The sequence below is a fragment of the Pagrus pagrus genome, assembly GCF_965226575.1.
Source record: "Pagrus pagrus genome assembly, chromosome: 3".
NCBI classification, from domain to species: domain Eukaryota; kingdom Metazoa; phylum Chordata; class Actinopteri; order Spariformes; family Sparidae; genus Pagrus; species Pagrus pagrus.
Genome location: NC_140187.1, coordinates 18,584,259 through 18,598,687, shown reverse-complemented (window position 1 = coordinate 18,598,687; position 14,429 = coordinate 18,584,259). Strand labels below are relative to the sequence as shown.

Genomic DNA, 14,429 nt, shown 5'->3' with positions numbered 1-14,429 from the left:
TTCCCATGAGCAGCGCCGTGCTGCTCGCCCAGGCGCGTCTCTTCCATCCGCTCGTTCACGATACCGGCACACTCGCTGCATGATGGCCGAGGGAGGCGGACCCGAGTCGGGTGGCGCGGCTGACTCCGACTCGGAGCCGGTAGCCGCTCAAATGCCAACCCCGTCAACGGAAAGTCAAAAACAGACTATTGGGTCACTTTTGAAAACAACTCTAAGAAAAGGCGACGAATGGTAAGAGTCGGCTCCGGCTAACGTTAACTGGGTGTTTCAGCTAGCGTTAGCAAGCTAACGTTAGCGAGTGAGAGACAGGAAATGCTAACATGCTAAAACTAGCAAGCTAACGACACCAACGTTTGCAGGTCTGAAATCGAAAGCTGCTGTGCTAACGATATTTTGGCAAGCTAATGTTTCACAAGTTAGCACCCTCTCTGCTAGCCAGACTTTACAGTTGATCTGTGAGGAGTTGTGCCTGTAGCAACAGCTATTATCGTAAACAGCCAAACTAACACAGCTAGCCGAGTTGCTTATTGGTGTAGTAACGTTACTTACCGCTTAACGTTAATAGCTGTTTTGTGATAAGGCAGATGAAGTGGCTAGTCGGCTGGCAGAAGAGGCCCTGGATTCAGAGGCAGTGTTCTCCTGCCAGTGATATCGGCTCGGAGCTACTTTAGTAATGTTAGTAATCAGGAAATAGGCCCGTTTATAGAAAAACGAAAGCTATGTCATTCCCTGTGTGTTGTGACATGCCAGTTGGAAGTGGTCCTACAGGTTTCCCAACCGGACCTGTGTTAGCTAACATTGTTTCAGCCTGTGAAGACCATCCAGGCCGGGGCATTGTGGAGCCAGATGTATTAAAGATCCTTCACTTTAATAATTAAATGTTACAACAGAGAATTGTCAGATGAACCACTATTTCAAATGTCGTATTTGTTGTTAGAAATGGGCACAAAGGGAAGAGCATGCCCTATATTTCATGTCAGCTGCTAACTACTCTGCTAACATGTTCACACATAGTTGTTGAGATTAGTCAGATCCTGCCTTTAGATGGTGTTTTCATGATACTTTAGTTCAACTGAACTACCATCTCCTGCTATTCAAGCTGAAATGTACACTTTTGCATAGCTAGGAGAGATTCACCCCAGGTTAAAGGGCAAAGATAATGCACCTTACTGTGACTGACACCTATTTAAGGGGGTTACATTAATTCTGACAGTGGCTGCATGTAAACAGAGTGTCATGACCCCAGTGTCAACTATATGAACACTTGCTGCTAGCAAGCCTATTAACTAAAGGGGATTCTTGCTCGGGATGAGATTAAGTCAAACTAGCTTGCTGTTGCTATATCTGCTAATGACAAGGCTGTTTGTTGTTGCATAATGTTCTGGGTTGGCGTGAGACTTGTGACTCTTGATACTTTGCTGTCCTTGCTGGATATCTTAAGCATAACAGGTGACCAAAAAAATCCTCTATGAAGTCACAGATGTTCAGAAGAAACAATAAGGTGTCTTCAAAGTGTCAGATGTTTGTCATTAACCGTCACCAAAAATTTTGTTTTTTAGGTATCTTATAGACAGCCGGTGGTTCAAACAATGGAAGAAGTACGTAGGCTTTGACAGCTGGGACATGTACAATGTCGGAGAACGAAGCCTCTATCCAGGACCAATTGATAACTCCGGGCTGTTCTCAGGTAAAACTGTTATCTTTAAAGTAACATTTATTAGTTGTTGTCCTTGAGAACAACACAAATCCCACACTGACATTAAAAGAGTTGTTTTTTTCAGTCTGAAGTTTTGTTTTTGTTTTTCTTCTTATAGACCAGGAGACTCAGGCCCTGAAAGAGCACCTTATAGATGAGCTGGACTATGTCCTTGTACCCACTGAGGCGTGGAATAAGCTTGTCAGCTGGTACGGCTGCCTTGATGGCCAGAGACCCATCGTCAGGAAGGTAATGCTGTTGACTTTTTTTTTTTTTTACTGTGACCATTCAGTTATGGATTTGCCTCCTAAATGTCTTTATTTGTCTTTAGGTTGTTGAACATGGCATGTTTGTCAAGCACTGTAAGGTGGAGGTCTATTTGCTGGAACTGAACTTGTGTGAGAATGACAACATGGAAAATGTGGTCACACGCCATTTCAGCAAAGCTGATACGATAGGTGAGGGTTCTGTGTATTCAACTTTGCATTGAAAATAACCAGATAAATGTCCAAATATGAACTGGAAATATCCACATGTTGTTGGCCATCGAATGTGTCTCGTGTGAGATAATAAGCAAGTGTCGCTATTCCCCGCTCTCCAGATACTATAGAGAAGGAGATGAGGACGCTGTTCAATATCCCGTCAGAGAAGGAGACGCGGCTCTGGAACAAATACATGAGCAACACGTACGAGCAGCTGAACAAGCCAGACAGCACTGTACAGGACGCTGGTCTCTTCCAGGGGCAGGTAACGTAAAGCTGTGTTATTCAAATAACCTTCAGATCGCTGATACGTTCTCTTCCTTGCTTTTTATTTTGAGGAACACCACCACAGCCAAGTAACATACTGGTACTCACTTTGCATACATAATTCATTTGCAGGCATTGTGCAAAATAACAGGAACATCTGAGAGGCTAATGCAATACATTAGCCCTGGAATAAAACTTATGTTGTTAAGGTTTTAATGTGGTTATGGTTGTGGTTTTGGTGTATAATGATTTTCAAAGCTGAAGTCTGTGATGGTGTGGAATTGCAAGTGTGCCAGAACTGCAACGATTAGTTGATTAATCGCTTAATTGATCAAAAGAAAATAAGCTGCCAATTGTTTTGTTAGTCGACGAATCGTTTCATCATTTTTCAAGCAAAAATGTCAGACTTCTGCTTGTTCCAGCTTCGTAATTGTGAGGATTTTCAGTTATTTGTTTTTGTTTTTTCACAAGCATTTTTCACAATTTTCTGACATTTTATGGACTAATTGATTAATCAAAAAATAATTGGCAGATGAACTGATGATGACATTTTCGAAACAGGACCTTTCAAAGACGTACTATTCAAAACCTTGACATATATTAAACCGTAAAGGTGTAAACGCTTTAGTGCCTCATGCTGTTGTATTTTATAATTAGAAATAAAGTACTTCAGTTTATCAGAGCAACCGTTGGCCTAAAACTATAAACTTAATGTCCAAAAACAGGCAAATTACCCTCAAAGTGAGTCGAGTCGAAAGACGTACCCGCAGCTCGTATATTATTAAATTCAAGCCTGAAACATGACAGATCTGATACAGTTGATTGTGCCAGTCTGGCTCTCATGCAACTTGTTTTTCCTAAAGGTGCTTGTGATTGAGCGGAAGAACGAGGATGGAACGTGGCCTAGACAAGCCTCACATCCCAAGTAAGCAAATACCTTGTTGTCTTTCTAGTCATTCAGTAAAAGGGCAGATGTTGATACCTAGTATAGAGTTGACACTGAAGTTCGAGGTACCTCTCTATGACATGATTTTGCTCTTCATCGTCAGATCCAGTACCACCCCATCCAGGAATTTCACTACCTCCCCAAAACTCTCCTCCAACTCGACAGCCAGTATCTCCTCAACAGTAACCAATGGAGACAGCAGCTGTAGCCCAGGCTACACGCTGAACAACAGCACCTCCTCTGGCAACAGGCAAGAGTTGTTATCTGATATATCACCTTGTCACTGTTTCCATCCTTTACATCTTATTGGCATTTTCTGTATGTTTCATGTGGCACAAGACGGCTGTTCTTTGGTGATCCTCTGCACACAACAATTAGCCGTAAACCTAATGTATTGTACTTGTGCCCCAGTTCTTTCCTCACCTCTTGTAGTTTCCAGTTCTAATATTGTCATTGTGTGTTACTTGACAGTTGTGCCTTTTCCGTTGGCACTTTTGACTTTTCGAGTATTAACAGCTGATCTGTTGCTTTATTCGTCATTAGTTAAAGACACACCTTCATGCAGGTAGCCCTCTTGTAGTGGAAATGAAAATCCCAGCCACACTGGGTTGAAATCAGTAGACAAATTGAGCCAGCAGGTGTATGAAAAAGCCCCAAATGGACCAGAGAAAAAACTCGCACATAGAATATTTCTCATGCAGGTGCTTTGTTGGGAAGGTTCTCTTGCATTTAAGACATTTATTGAATTAGTGAATTAGTACATCAGTCATGAGTGGTTCATTCCCGACAGGACTTTATGAATGAGGTCTTTGAAAGAACAAAAGAAAGCACAAAGACAGAATTTTTCCCTTTGTCCTTCCGCTACACACTGCAGAAGTATGAACATGTACTTTTCCTCTGTCCGTTATATCACTACCTGTTATCTTATTCTACTTCTGCTTTCAATTGTTTGAATAGTTGTCAGTTTTCCAATTGCAACTTGTGTGTGCTTTATTTGCTTATTAATGTGCAGAGTAGCAGTGCACGTTAACAGCCATTTGAAAGCCAGCTGCTGTCAGTACAGACATGCAGTCGTTTGCTGTAGCAGCACAGTTTAGTCATGGTGAGGAACATGTAATGAAAGAACAGACTGTTACTGTACTGTGGCAGCACGGGTCCATTATGGTGCTTACTGGGAAACTCATTATGGCCTTAAGGTGCTTGCATTAGCGCTTCATGAAGTTCGCTGCTTCCTAGAGCTCAGTAGGATCACCACAAGAGTTGATAAACTGGTTTGTGAAATTAAAGGTAAACAATGCAGTTTGATTAGATAAAGATGAACACTGTGTTTCAAAGTCACAAACCCACAATTTTACTGTAGTTCTTGGATGCAGGATTTCTTGCTTGGCTGTTGTATTGTCTAGCATTAGGTGCCTTCTCAGTGTAGAGTATATTGCCACAGCTTACACCAGAACAAAACAAAATGGTCCAATGGGTCCTTATTAAGAATAGCTTTAGTATACAGGGAAAGATTTGTGCTGGTATTCAAAGTCAGCACAATGTTTGTCGGCGTACTGGTACAGTCGGGGATCGGGCATTTAATTCTAATGGAAATAAGATGCAAGTACAGAAGTGACATCTACATTTAATGCTGACTTGGTGAAATGGCTGCACTTTATTCAAAAGGCTTTGATGTGATTTCATTGCCTTCACCACCTCTAGAGCTGGTTTGACACGTAAAGTAGGAGCAATATTTACGATCCAAATGCAGTCCAAGTAGAAGAGCACCACAGTTGGTATCCTGCTGAATGCAACTGCATGTGTGTGTGCTAGACACACAAACTGATGTGTAAAACAAAAGATGACAAATTTGACTGAATTTGCAAATGTCAGACCTCATTTTTAGACATGAAACAAATGTGACATTAAACTTTTCTTCAGGAGTTGTATGACTGAGTGTGCCAGTAATCTAATGAGAACAAGATTGTGGTGGCAGTATCTTAGCCACTCTTACTTTCTGAAAGTTCAAAGAGGCATTCCTGATAAGTGGTTACTGTTTCTTGCGGTGGTATTTTGTCAGTCTGATATTAAATCCTCATATCATTTTGAATATCATGTTTATACATATGCCTGAAACAATGCCTTCATCACAGCGCAATGTCTTGAGGATACCAACAGTAACAGATCTGCTCTTCCAACAGATTGGGGGGCTACAATTCATACAGCTCCTCCTACAACTACAGAGAGTCCCAGTCACAGCCAGGCCTATGTGGTCTCAGTAATTTGGGCAACACATGCTTCATGAACTCTGCCCTCCAGGTAAAAAAGACCTTCCACTCAGAGAGTCTGTCACCATGTTTTTGGGGGTATTCTGTTCACACAATCCACTTTTTGTTCCTCCTCTTCCAGTGCCTGAGCAATGCATCTCCACTCACAGAGTACTTCCTGAATGACCAGTATGAGGCAGAAATTAACAGAGAGAATCCCCTGGGAATGAGGGGCGAGATAGCCGAGGCCTACGCTGATCTAGTGAAGCAGATGTGGCTCAGCCGCAGCAGCTATGTGGCCCCACGCACCTTCAAAGTGAGTTGTGTCAAAAAACTTTGTTTGAAGTGAATGTAAAAATGATAAGAAGATCTATTCATATTTTTTTTAAAGTATAGTAAAAAAAACAAAAACTTGCATTTTGGTTTCCAGACCCAGGTCGGACGCTTTGCCCCCCAGTTCTCAGGCTACCAGCAGCAGGACTCACAGGAGCTGTTGGCCTTCCTGCTGGATGGGCTCCATGAAGATCTGAACCGTGTCAAGAAGAAGCCTTACCTGGCCCTGAGGGACGCAGAGGGCCGTCCAGATGAGGTATAGCACATACGTGGGAATGGTGGGATACTAAATTTTGTGGTATTGTTATTTCAGGAGCGTTTTTATATTATTTCTCATCTATATTTACAACATATTCATTTATTCAACATATTCACTACTTTGTTGTTTTTTGATCTATGAAATTGAAATGAGCGTTTACATTTTTAGGAGATTGACTGAGCTGCAAGGCTCGCTAGTCTCTGACAACTAGACAAAGCATAGGATTTTTTTTTTCTTTGATCTTCACTGATTTTTAGGAACAGCAGAAAAAAGGCCCAGAAGAATTACTTTACAATATGAAGTTGCAGACTTTCTTCCCGAGGTTCCTAAAAGGCATATAATGAAGTTTTTTTTTGTAATCACAGATTGTTGCCAAGGAAGCCTGGACGAACCACCGCTTGCGCAATGACTCAATCATAGTTGATATTTTCCACGGCCTCTTCAAATCCACTTTGGTGTGCCCAGAGTGCTCTAAGGTGTCTGTTACCTTCGACCCATTCTGCTACCTCACACTGCCTCTACCCATGAAGAAGGACCGTACTATGGAGGTGTTCCTGGTGCGATCAGACCCTCAGTCCAGACCCACACAGGTGAGGTGGAATTAAGCTCCTGTGTTTTTGCTCTAGACTTGAACAACTACTATTAAACTAAAACTAATCGATAGTAGCATTGTTGTCTTTGTACTTACTATTAATGAGTCCTGGATTTCTGAAAGCTGAAGCATTTAATTAAGCGGTTCACTGACTTGGATCATAATAACTTTATTATTATTTGTCTTGCAGTATCGAGTGGTGGTCCCTAAACTGGGTGCAGTGTCAGACCTGTGCAGCGCCTTGTCCAAACTCTGTGGTTTCCCTCCAGAAAATGTGAGAACTTAATACTTAACAACACTAGCATAAAGTAGTCTTTTACTTATAGCTGTACATTTTCTTTGTCTCAGGTTAAAATGGAAATCCTATGTGCTAACTTTGCAACTGACTTGTTTTTCCAGATGGTGGTGGCTGACGTTTACAATCACAGGTTCCATAAAATTTACAGACGCGATGATGGCCTCAATCAAATCATGGAAAAAGATGACATCTTTGTGTAGGTTTTGTTGTTGACTAAGCTGTTTTGAGTTAGTCGTTGTGGTTGCTGTAAAATACTAGGTGTGTAATATGTATGTTTTGTGTTACTCTTTGCAGGTATGAGGTACAGGAAGAGGACAGCGAGAGGATGAACCTGCCTGTGTATTTCAGGGAGCGCCACTCCAAGCATGCTGGAAGCTCCACGAGCACCATGCTGTTTGGCCAGCCTTTACTCATCACCGTGCCCAAACACAACCTCATAGCAGACGTTCTTTATGACAAGATCCTCGAGAGGATTGGGTAAGAGCTTCATGTGTGCATAGTAAAGGAGGAAACTTCATATGTGTGGAGAGAGAGAGAGAGAGAATTCCTAAAGACTTATTTCCCTGACGTTTAAGCTTAAGGTATTTGACTAGTCTAAAAGTAAATAAACACTCAGTCAGAATTAGACAGAAAATAATCTCGAAGGTAAACATTGTCTGAGACAATATTGCGTACTGTATATTACATCTTAGACGGTTAACCAATGTTGTTCACATTAGTAATGGAGGCTTATTTTTTTTGTAAAGCAACATTTGACTGTGAAAATATAACATTTCAGTGCCAGTTATGTGAGTTTTTTTTATGTACATCAATAACATAATAAGTTAAACCGACCGCTATTTGGTCCCTTTCAAAAACCCAAAGGTTCTTCATTTACTTTCTAAAATGACAAATGACAAATAAAAGCAGTAAATCCTTACATTTAAGAAGCTGAAACCAGCAAATGTTTGACATTTTTCCCTGTTCCCTGTTGCAGACGCTATGTAAAACATGCCCAGAGCCCTAACAGTGAAAGCAGGGCCTCAGCCTCAGCTTCAGCCTCAGCCTCAGCCTCAGCCTCAGCGACCTTCGCCAGCTGCAGCCAGGCTCCTGAATGTTCCACATCATCCAGTCACAATGCCAGCCTGGGCGGCTGTGGCAGCCCCCTGTCAGACGGGGCGTCCTGCAGTGCCAGCTCCAGTAACGGCAGCAACCACTCAGGGACCTGCAATGAAAGTAATGGGCTGTACGATGGTAAGCACCTAATATTATCTCTCACCAGATCAAAAGGGACAGTTCACCACAAAATAAAAAACACATTTTTCCTCTTACCTATAGTGCTATATATATCTGTCTAGATTTTTCTGGTGTGAGTTGCCAAGTTTTCCATGTAGGAACTATATCAGGATCATTAATCTGTGTTTTTTATTTTGGGTTGAACTGTCCCTTTAAATAAATGTAAAGGAAAACATTTATCAGTATTGTTACCCATCAGAATATTTTTATACTAATGTTTACCAAGTACACTTAAAAATTCTGCTAGGCACAAAAAAAAACAACAACTCCAAAATGATTTCATCTGTATGTGTTCAGGTGAGGAGGAGGCCATGGACCACCAAGTGAGTCCAGAGCCAGAGAACGGCCACTCTGAAGAGGAGGAGGAGGAGACCTCCGACTTGGAAAATGGGCCTAAAGGAGATGCGGCCAGACTGTGTTCTTCTCCAGCCAAGCTCTTCACTTTCAGCATAGTCAACTCTTACGGAACAGCCAACATCAGCCCGCTGCCTTGTGATGGAAATGTCCTCAAGCTCAATCGTAAGCCTTAATCTTCTTAACTTTATTTGCATTGATTGCTTTTGATTTTGAAAACCAATTTGTGTTGACACGTTCCCTCCCACCTCCTCTCTCTGTAGCACATTCCACAGTGGCGATCGACTGGGACACAGAGTCAAAGAAACTGTGTTATGATGAACAGGAAGCTGAGGTCAGTGGGATGATATTCATCACACTATCCTGTGACAGGATGTGCAAACGGTCTATTTATATTTGTGTAAATATTGTGTGCAGGCCTACGAGAAGCATGAGAGCATGCTCCAGCCCCAAAAGAAGAAAGCCACTGTTGCTCTGAGGGAATGCATTGAGCTCTTTACAACCATGGAGACTCTTGGAGAACATGACCCATGGTAAGGGTTCACAACTACAGTCTAAATCATTGTGAAAACCCTCCACTTTTGTCACTGTATGTCTCACACAAATATAATCCCTTTTATGCAGGTATTGTCCAACATGTAAGAAACACCAACAGGCCACAAAAAAGTTCGACTTGTGGTCGCTGCCCCGCATTCTGGTAGTTCATCTAAAGCGTTTCTCCTACAACCGCTGTTGGAGGGACAAGCTGGACACAGTGGTGGACTTTCCCATCAGGTATGCAGGCAGTGTTGTGGAAAGTTGTGAACAGTGGAACCAGTTGGTCTGAAATTTCTGCTTCAGGGTTTAAGGAGGGAAGCTTTATTAAAAAGCTCAAATTAAAAACACCTGTCAATGTGCAGAGCCTTTAAATCTAAGCTTGAACTTAAAGGTACTCTGTGGTACTTTGTTGTGCTCTAAGCTCTCTGTTAGCAGAGCGGAGAGAGGCACGGAGAAGAGACACTCGAGAATGTTAATAAAGTCGCATCCTTTGCACTGCCAGGAAAAATCTGACCCGAGTCCTCCACAAAGAAATCCAGTCCAGCAGCATTAAACAACTTTAACAAATTGTCCACAGGCTTTTACAGGCAACCAAGAGAGACTGAATGTCAGGAATGTCTCTTTATTCTTACATGTTACAGTCATGGCCAATAAGAAAGTGTAAATTATTATATAATGCCCTTTTAATAAATTCCACAATTGGCTGGAATATCTTGCATCTAAAGGTTTGAACGTCATATTTCTCAATATGTTACATGTGCTATATATTTTGGACACCACATGCGACTGAATGCAACACTAATCATTCATTTTATTTATGTTCGATGCACATTATTTCTCACTATTTTAAATGTAGTGTTTGTTATTTAAAGAATGTGCCAAACTAAGTGAGAATCACTGCGGTGTCAGTGCTACTGCTACACCAGGTGGCGCTGTAGTGTTAAAACTCAAAGGAGACCTGAGCGATGAGGAAACACTGTTTTTATTGTACTTGCAAGAAGTGGACTCTTGTCTTCAGAGAATTGACGTCATACTCCAAAGAACAATAAGACCTGTGTCATTGTCTTATCTTATTTGGTTGTATAACCTGTTTGGCCTTTCAACCAACCAAGTTTTGACTTGGTACAGTGCAAAACTTCCCTCTGTGTTTTAAAATGGAGAAGTTGCCTCAGGTTAATGTGTCCTAACGACTGCCTGTCTCACTCTGGACACGGTGTGTGTGTGTGTGTGTGTGTGTGTGTGTGTGTGTGTGTGTGTGTGTGTGTGTGTGTGTGTGTGTGTGTGTGTGTGTGTGTGTGTGTGTGTGTGTGTGTGTGTGTGTGTGTGTGTGTGTGTGTGTGTGTGTGTGTGTGTGTGTGTGTGTGTGTGTGTGTGTGTGTGTGTGTGTGTGTGTGTGTGTGTGCAGCATCTCTGTTGAGGAACTTGATCCACCTAGAACAAGGAAGCAGAGAAATGCTACTGGAATCATGTTAATTTTATTTTTTTTAAGGCTGACTGCCTGCTTGGTAAAGCTGGCTTGAACACACAGTCGAGCCAAATGCTGTGTTTTATTTTAAACTGTTTTACATTGGACGTCTTAACAGAATCTTTTTTTTTTTTTTTTACTTGGGAACTGTACTTTTGATAACTCAATTTCAATGACATTGCATTTTCTTTGTCAGGGATCTGAACATGTCAGAGTTTGTTTGCGACCCCAAGGCCGGCCCCTACACATATGACCTCATCGCCGTGTCAAACCACTATGGAGGAATGGGAGGTGGTCACTGTAAGTCATTGTTATTTATATACTGTATATATATACATTTTTTTTCTCCGTCATTTTAATCTCTCGAATAACCCACCGTACACTGTCCCTCCACATCAAGATGCCATAAGGAGCTCTGAGTATCCTGTTTTATTTTCAGCCACACTCTTATTCTTTTGCCAGCAAAGTTTGTTTAGTCGTCAGACAATCTCAGTGCCAACAGATGGTGTGCTGAACATCCACTGTGCCTCCATGGACTGGATCACTCACATTACAATATGGCAAAGTGCCTCACATATCTTTGTTCTCAGTGGACTCACTGACAAGTTTTTTTTTTTTTTTGTTTAAATGTGCTTCAAAGAGAACTGTTCTGATAGGAGCTCTTCTGGGTAAACACATGGCAGCAATACCTGTTTAACGCTGCTCTTCACTTATCTTAACAGACACAGGCTATGGCAAGAATAAAGTGGATGGAAAGTGGTATTACTTTGATGACAGCAGCGTCTCCTCTGCCACAGAGGACCAGATCGTGGTGAGTTTTGACTCTTTATCGGTAATAGATGTGTGCATCCTGTGGTTCAATACCCTCACATAGCAGTATTCTGTAATCCTTGTGTGTTTTTTTTTTTTTTAATCTATTATCTGATGTTTGATAAAGATAAGCCCTTGGCCTTCTTGGATCTCTGTCCTTGGTGTCGGGTATCCTTGTTTTTTTAGTGTAATCCTACCCTTATCCTCCTTTCACAGACTAAAGCAGCCTACGTGCTGTTTTATCAGCGCAGAGACGAGGAAGCCCCATCCAAACCTCAGCCTTCGGCCTCGCTAGGAGGAGCACCAGAAGCAGCTGACGACCACATGGACACAAACTGAGGAGCCCCTGACGTGGGAAGGGACACGCACTGAAAACACACACAGCAAATAGAGACACTCGGACGCACACACAAAGCTACTTTAGTGACGGAGGACTCCACAGACTTTAACATTATTAACCCTACCTTCCCCCGTATTTTATTTTATTTCTGTCTCGTATGTTGTCAACTAGAGCCTTGTCAGCAGAGTGACCTGAGAGACTTCCTCCCTGCAGCGGGTGGCCTACTGATTCCTGAACATAGTTTACTAGTCTGGAACTAAGAGGAGTATAAATGGATATAGATCCTCTCACTGGATGAACAGAATGTTAGAAGTGCCCTCAAATACGTAGATAAACAAAATGTTTCTGTTTCCCACAACAACAGTCAGAAATATTAAAGAAAAAAAGAAGCCAAATGTTGTTTCAACCAAAGCGCTCCAAGGTATTTATGATGACAAGACATTAGCAGGATACTGGCATGGTGCCTAGATTGATCTGTGGTCATCTTGCTGTGCTGAGATAAATGCGACCTTATTCCACCTGTGTAGAGTGGATGTATGATGGGGTATCTCGCTGCTGCAGACTAGCTGTGGCAGTAGTGCTGTGTTGCAATCCAAACCACAGACAGGCATGTTTTGTTTCAAGATTTTAAGATCTGACATGTTGTGGCAGAAGCCATTTTGTGACCTCGCCCTTGTTCAGCCATCTTTTTTTTTGTTTTGTTTGACGCACAGTACGGGCTCTGCTTTCTCTCAGACCCCAAACCCATGAGAGGAGTCTCACCCTGCTAGCAACTTTTTATTTTCCTTTTTTTTTTGTAATCATGATGCAAAAGCGGCCTTTTGATTCCTGCAACCTAACTAAAAAGGAGGCACTTTGAATTCTCCATGAGTACATGATCTACCTGCTTCTGATGTATCTAGACATGACAGAATTGTATGGTTCGGCCTTAGCATTAAGGGTGATGGTCTGTCATACACTTCCAGATCATTTTAATGTGTCTTATGAGCATATTTTGATTGCTGCCTGATTGGACCCCCTAGCTCACCTGCAATGGCTTGTCCTTATTAGTCTTGTACATTAATGCAGCTCTGTAATGAAATGGCTATGTTATTTGATATCTTCAAAGCACACTGAGTGAAGCAAAATAAACTAGAATAAAAGTGGTGCTTTATTCATGAAACTTGAAAACTTGCTCCTTGTCGAGAGGAACAATCATGTGTCATCAGACAGGGTCAGGACAGCATTACCTTAACAGCATTCTCGCTGAACGCAGCCATTTGGAGCCAATAGTTTTCCTTCTCAGCTGTTTAGTAAAACATGACTTGTGTCTGTTGGTAGCATCACAAAATAATCCCTTCGTGTCATCTTAATGGGGTCTTTATAGACACACAATCGTCACAGGAAGCACAGTAATAACAGGCGTCTTGTGTGAGTGTGACTGAGTATAAAATGGAATACTTCAACACTCAGTCTCAAAGGTCTTCTAGTAAAGACAGCTCGTACTTAACGGACTTTTTCCTTTAAGTCTTGTTCTGTGGCATCAATTCTGCACTTTGTTGCATAACAGCATGTTGATATGAAGGGCCTCCTGGTCCCCCTTTCAGCTGGTTGGTCTTAGCATCCTTATGTTGTTCAGAGATGACTACCTAAATATAATCATGTATGCCTATGACTAGAAAAGCTTTACATCATATCTGTAATCCTAGATACTCAGTTGAAAACAACATTCAGCTGCCAAAATGCAGCGAATCTTGTTTTCTTCCCCCTAAAAATCATGTCAGCAATTCAAAACTCTCTACAATAACCGAAGAGATGTAAATAATCACACTATTGAAAATAGGTGTATAAATTCTTGTCCTCATATTTATCTTATTGCCGATATCTACAGTATTTGTTTTTAACTGAGAATTATTTGAATTCAAAGTACAATAAAGACTGGAAGCCTCAACAGGTTGGTTTGTTTGGAGTAATTACATGCACAAAAATCTATACAACCCCGGTTCCAAAAAAGTCGGGACACTTTTTAAAACATAAATATACACAGAATGCAATATTTTACAAACAAACTGTTTACCAACAATAGTTTTACAAAGAGTTCCCAAGCCCATGTAATATTCTTTGCAGTCGTGTGTTTCACAAAGTGGTGAACCTCGCCTCATCCTCAGGGCACCTAATCATGATACTATCACCTGCCACCAATGAACCTGTTTAACCTGTGGGATGTTCCTGACAGGTGTTTTTGGAGCACTCCACAACTTTCCCTGTCCCAACTGGTTTGAAGTCTGTTGCTGGTATCAAATTCTGAATAAGCTTGTATTTACACAAATCCAAAAGTTAAGATAAAACATTAAATATATCAAATTCTGTTTTATGTTTTATGCAACGTTCCAGCTTTTGAGGAATCTGGGTTGTGTAAACACCCCTGAGCTGTGATTCTCTACCAAGCTGGTGTAGCTTCAGTGGGAGTTGTGAAATACCTGTATTGCAAAATGATGCGTACTTGCAGGTGACGCAACCATAATTACACACCATTCATGCTGACTTGTT

The 14,429-nt window shown here is 41.6% G+C and overlaps 1 protein-coding gene across 1 annotated transcript; it reads left to right on the top strand.

The window, feature by feature from the left end:
* Positions 1–63: 63 nt before the first annotated feature.
* Positions 64–13,830, top strand: usp4 (ubiquitin specific peptidase 4 (proto-oncogene)). Its single transcript, XM_084348693.1, has 22 exons — positions 64–231; positions 1,560–1,687; positions 1,815–1,945; positions 2,028–2,154; positions 2,298–2,443; positions 3,309–3,370; positions 3,495–3,641; positions 5,572–5,689; positions 5,780–5,953; positions 6,068–6,226; positions 6,595–6,819; positions 7,012–7,095; positions 7,221–7,315; positions 7,414–7,596; positions 8,096–8,352; positions 8,692–8,913; positions 9,012–9,082; positions 9,166–9,281; positions 9,373–9,522; positions 10,947–11,050; positions 11,473–11,561; positions 11,777–13,830. Exons 1-22 carry the CDS (start codon positions 80–82, stop codon positions 11,897–11,899), a joined length of 3,063 nt encoding a protein of 1,020 aa, XP_084204819.1. The 5' UTR covers positions 64–79; the 3' UTR covers positions 11,900–13,830.
* The last annotated feature ends 599 nt before the right edge of the window (positions 13,831–14,429 follow it).

What these genes read in the sequence shown, in the direction of transcription:
- usp4 (XM_084348693.1), top strand. Translation starts at nt 80, where the DNA reads ATGATGGCCGAGGGAGGCGGACCCGAGTCGGGTGGCGCGGCTGACTCC. An exon ending in CAGCAAAGCTGATACGATAG is followed by an intron (nt 2,155 to 2,297) that starts GTGAGGGTTCTG and finishes CCCGCTCTCCAG; the next exon opens with ATACTATAGAGAAGGAGATG. An exon ending in CTCAGTCCAGACCCACACAG is followed by an intron (nt 6,820 to 7,011) that starts GTGAGGTGGAAT and finishes TTTGTCTTGCAG; the next exon opens with TATCGAGTGGTGGTCCCTAA.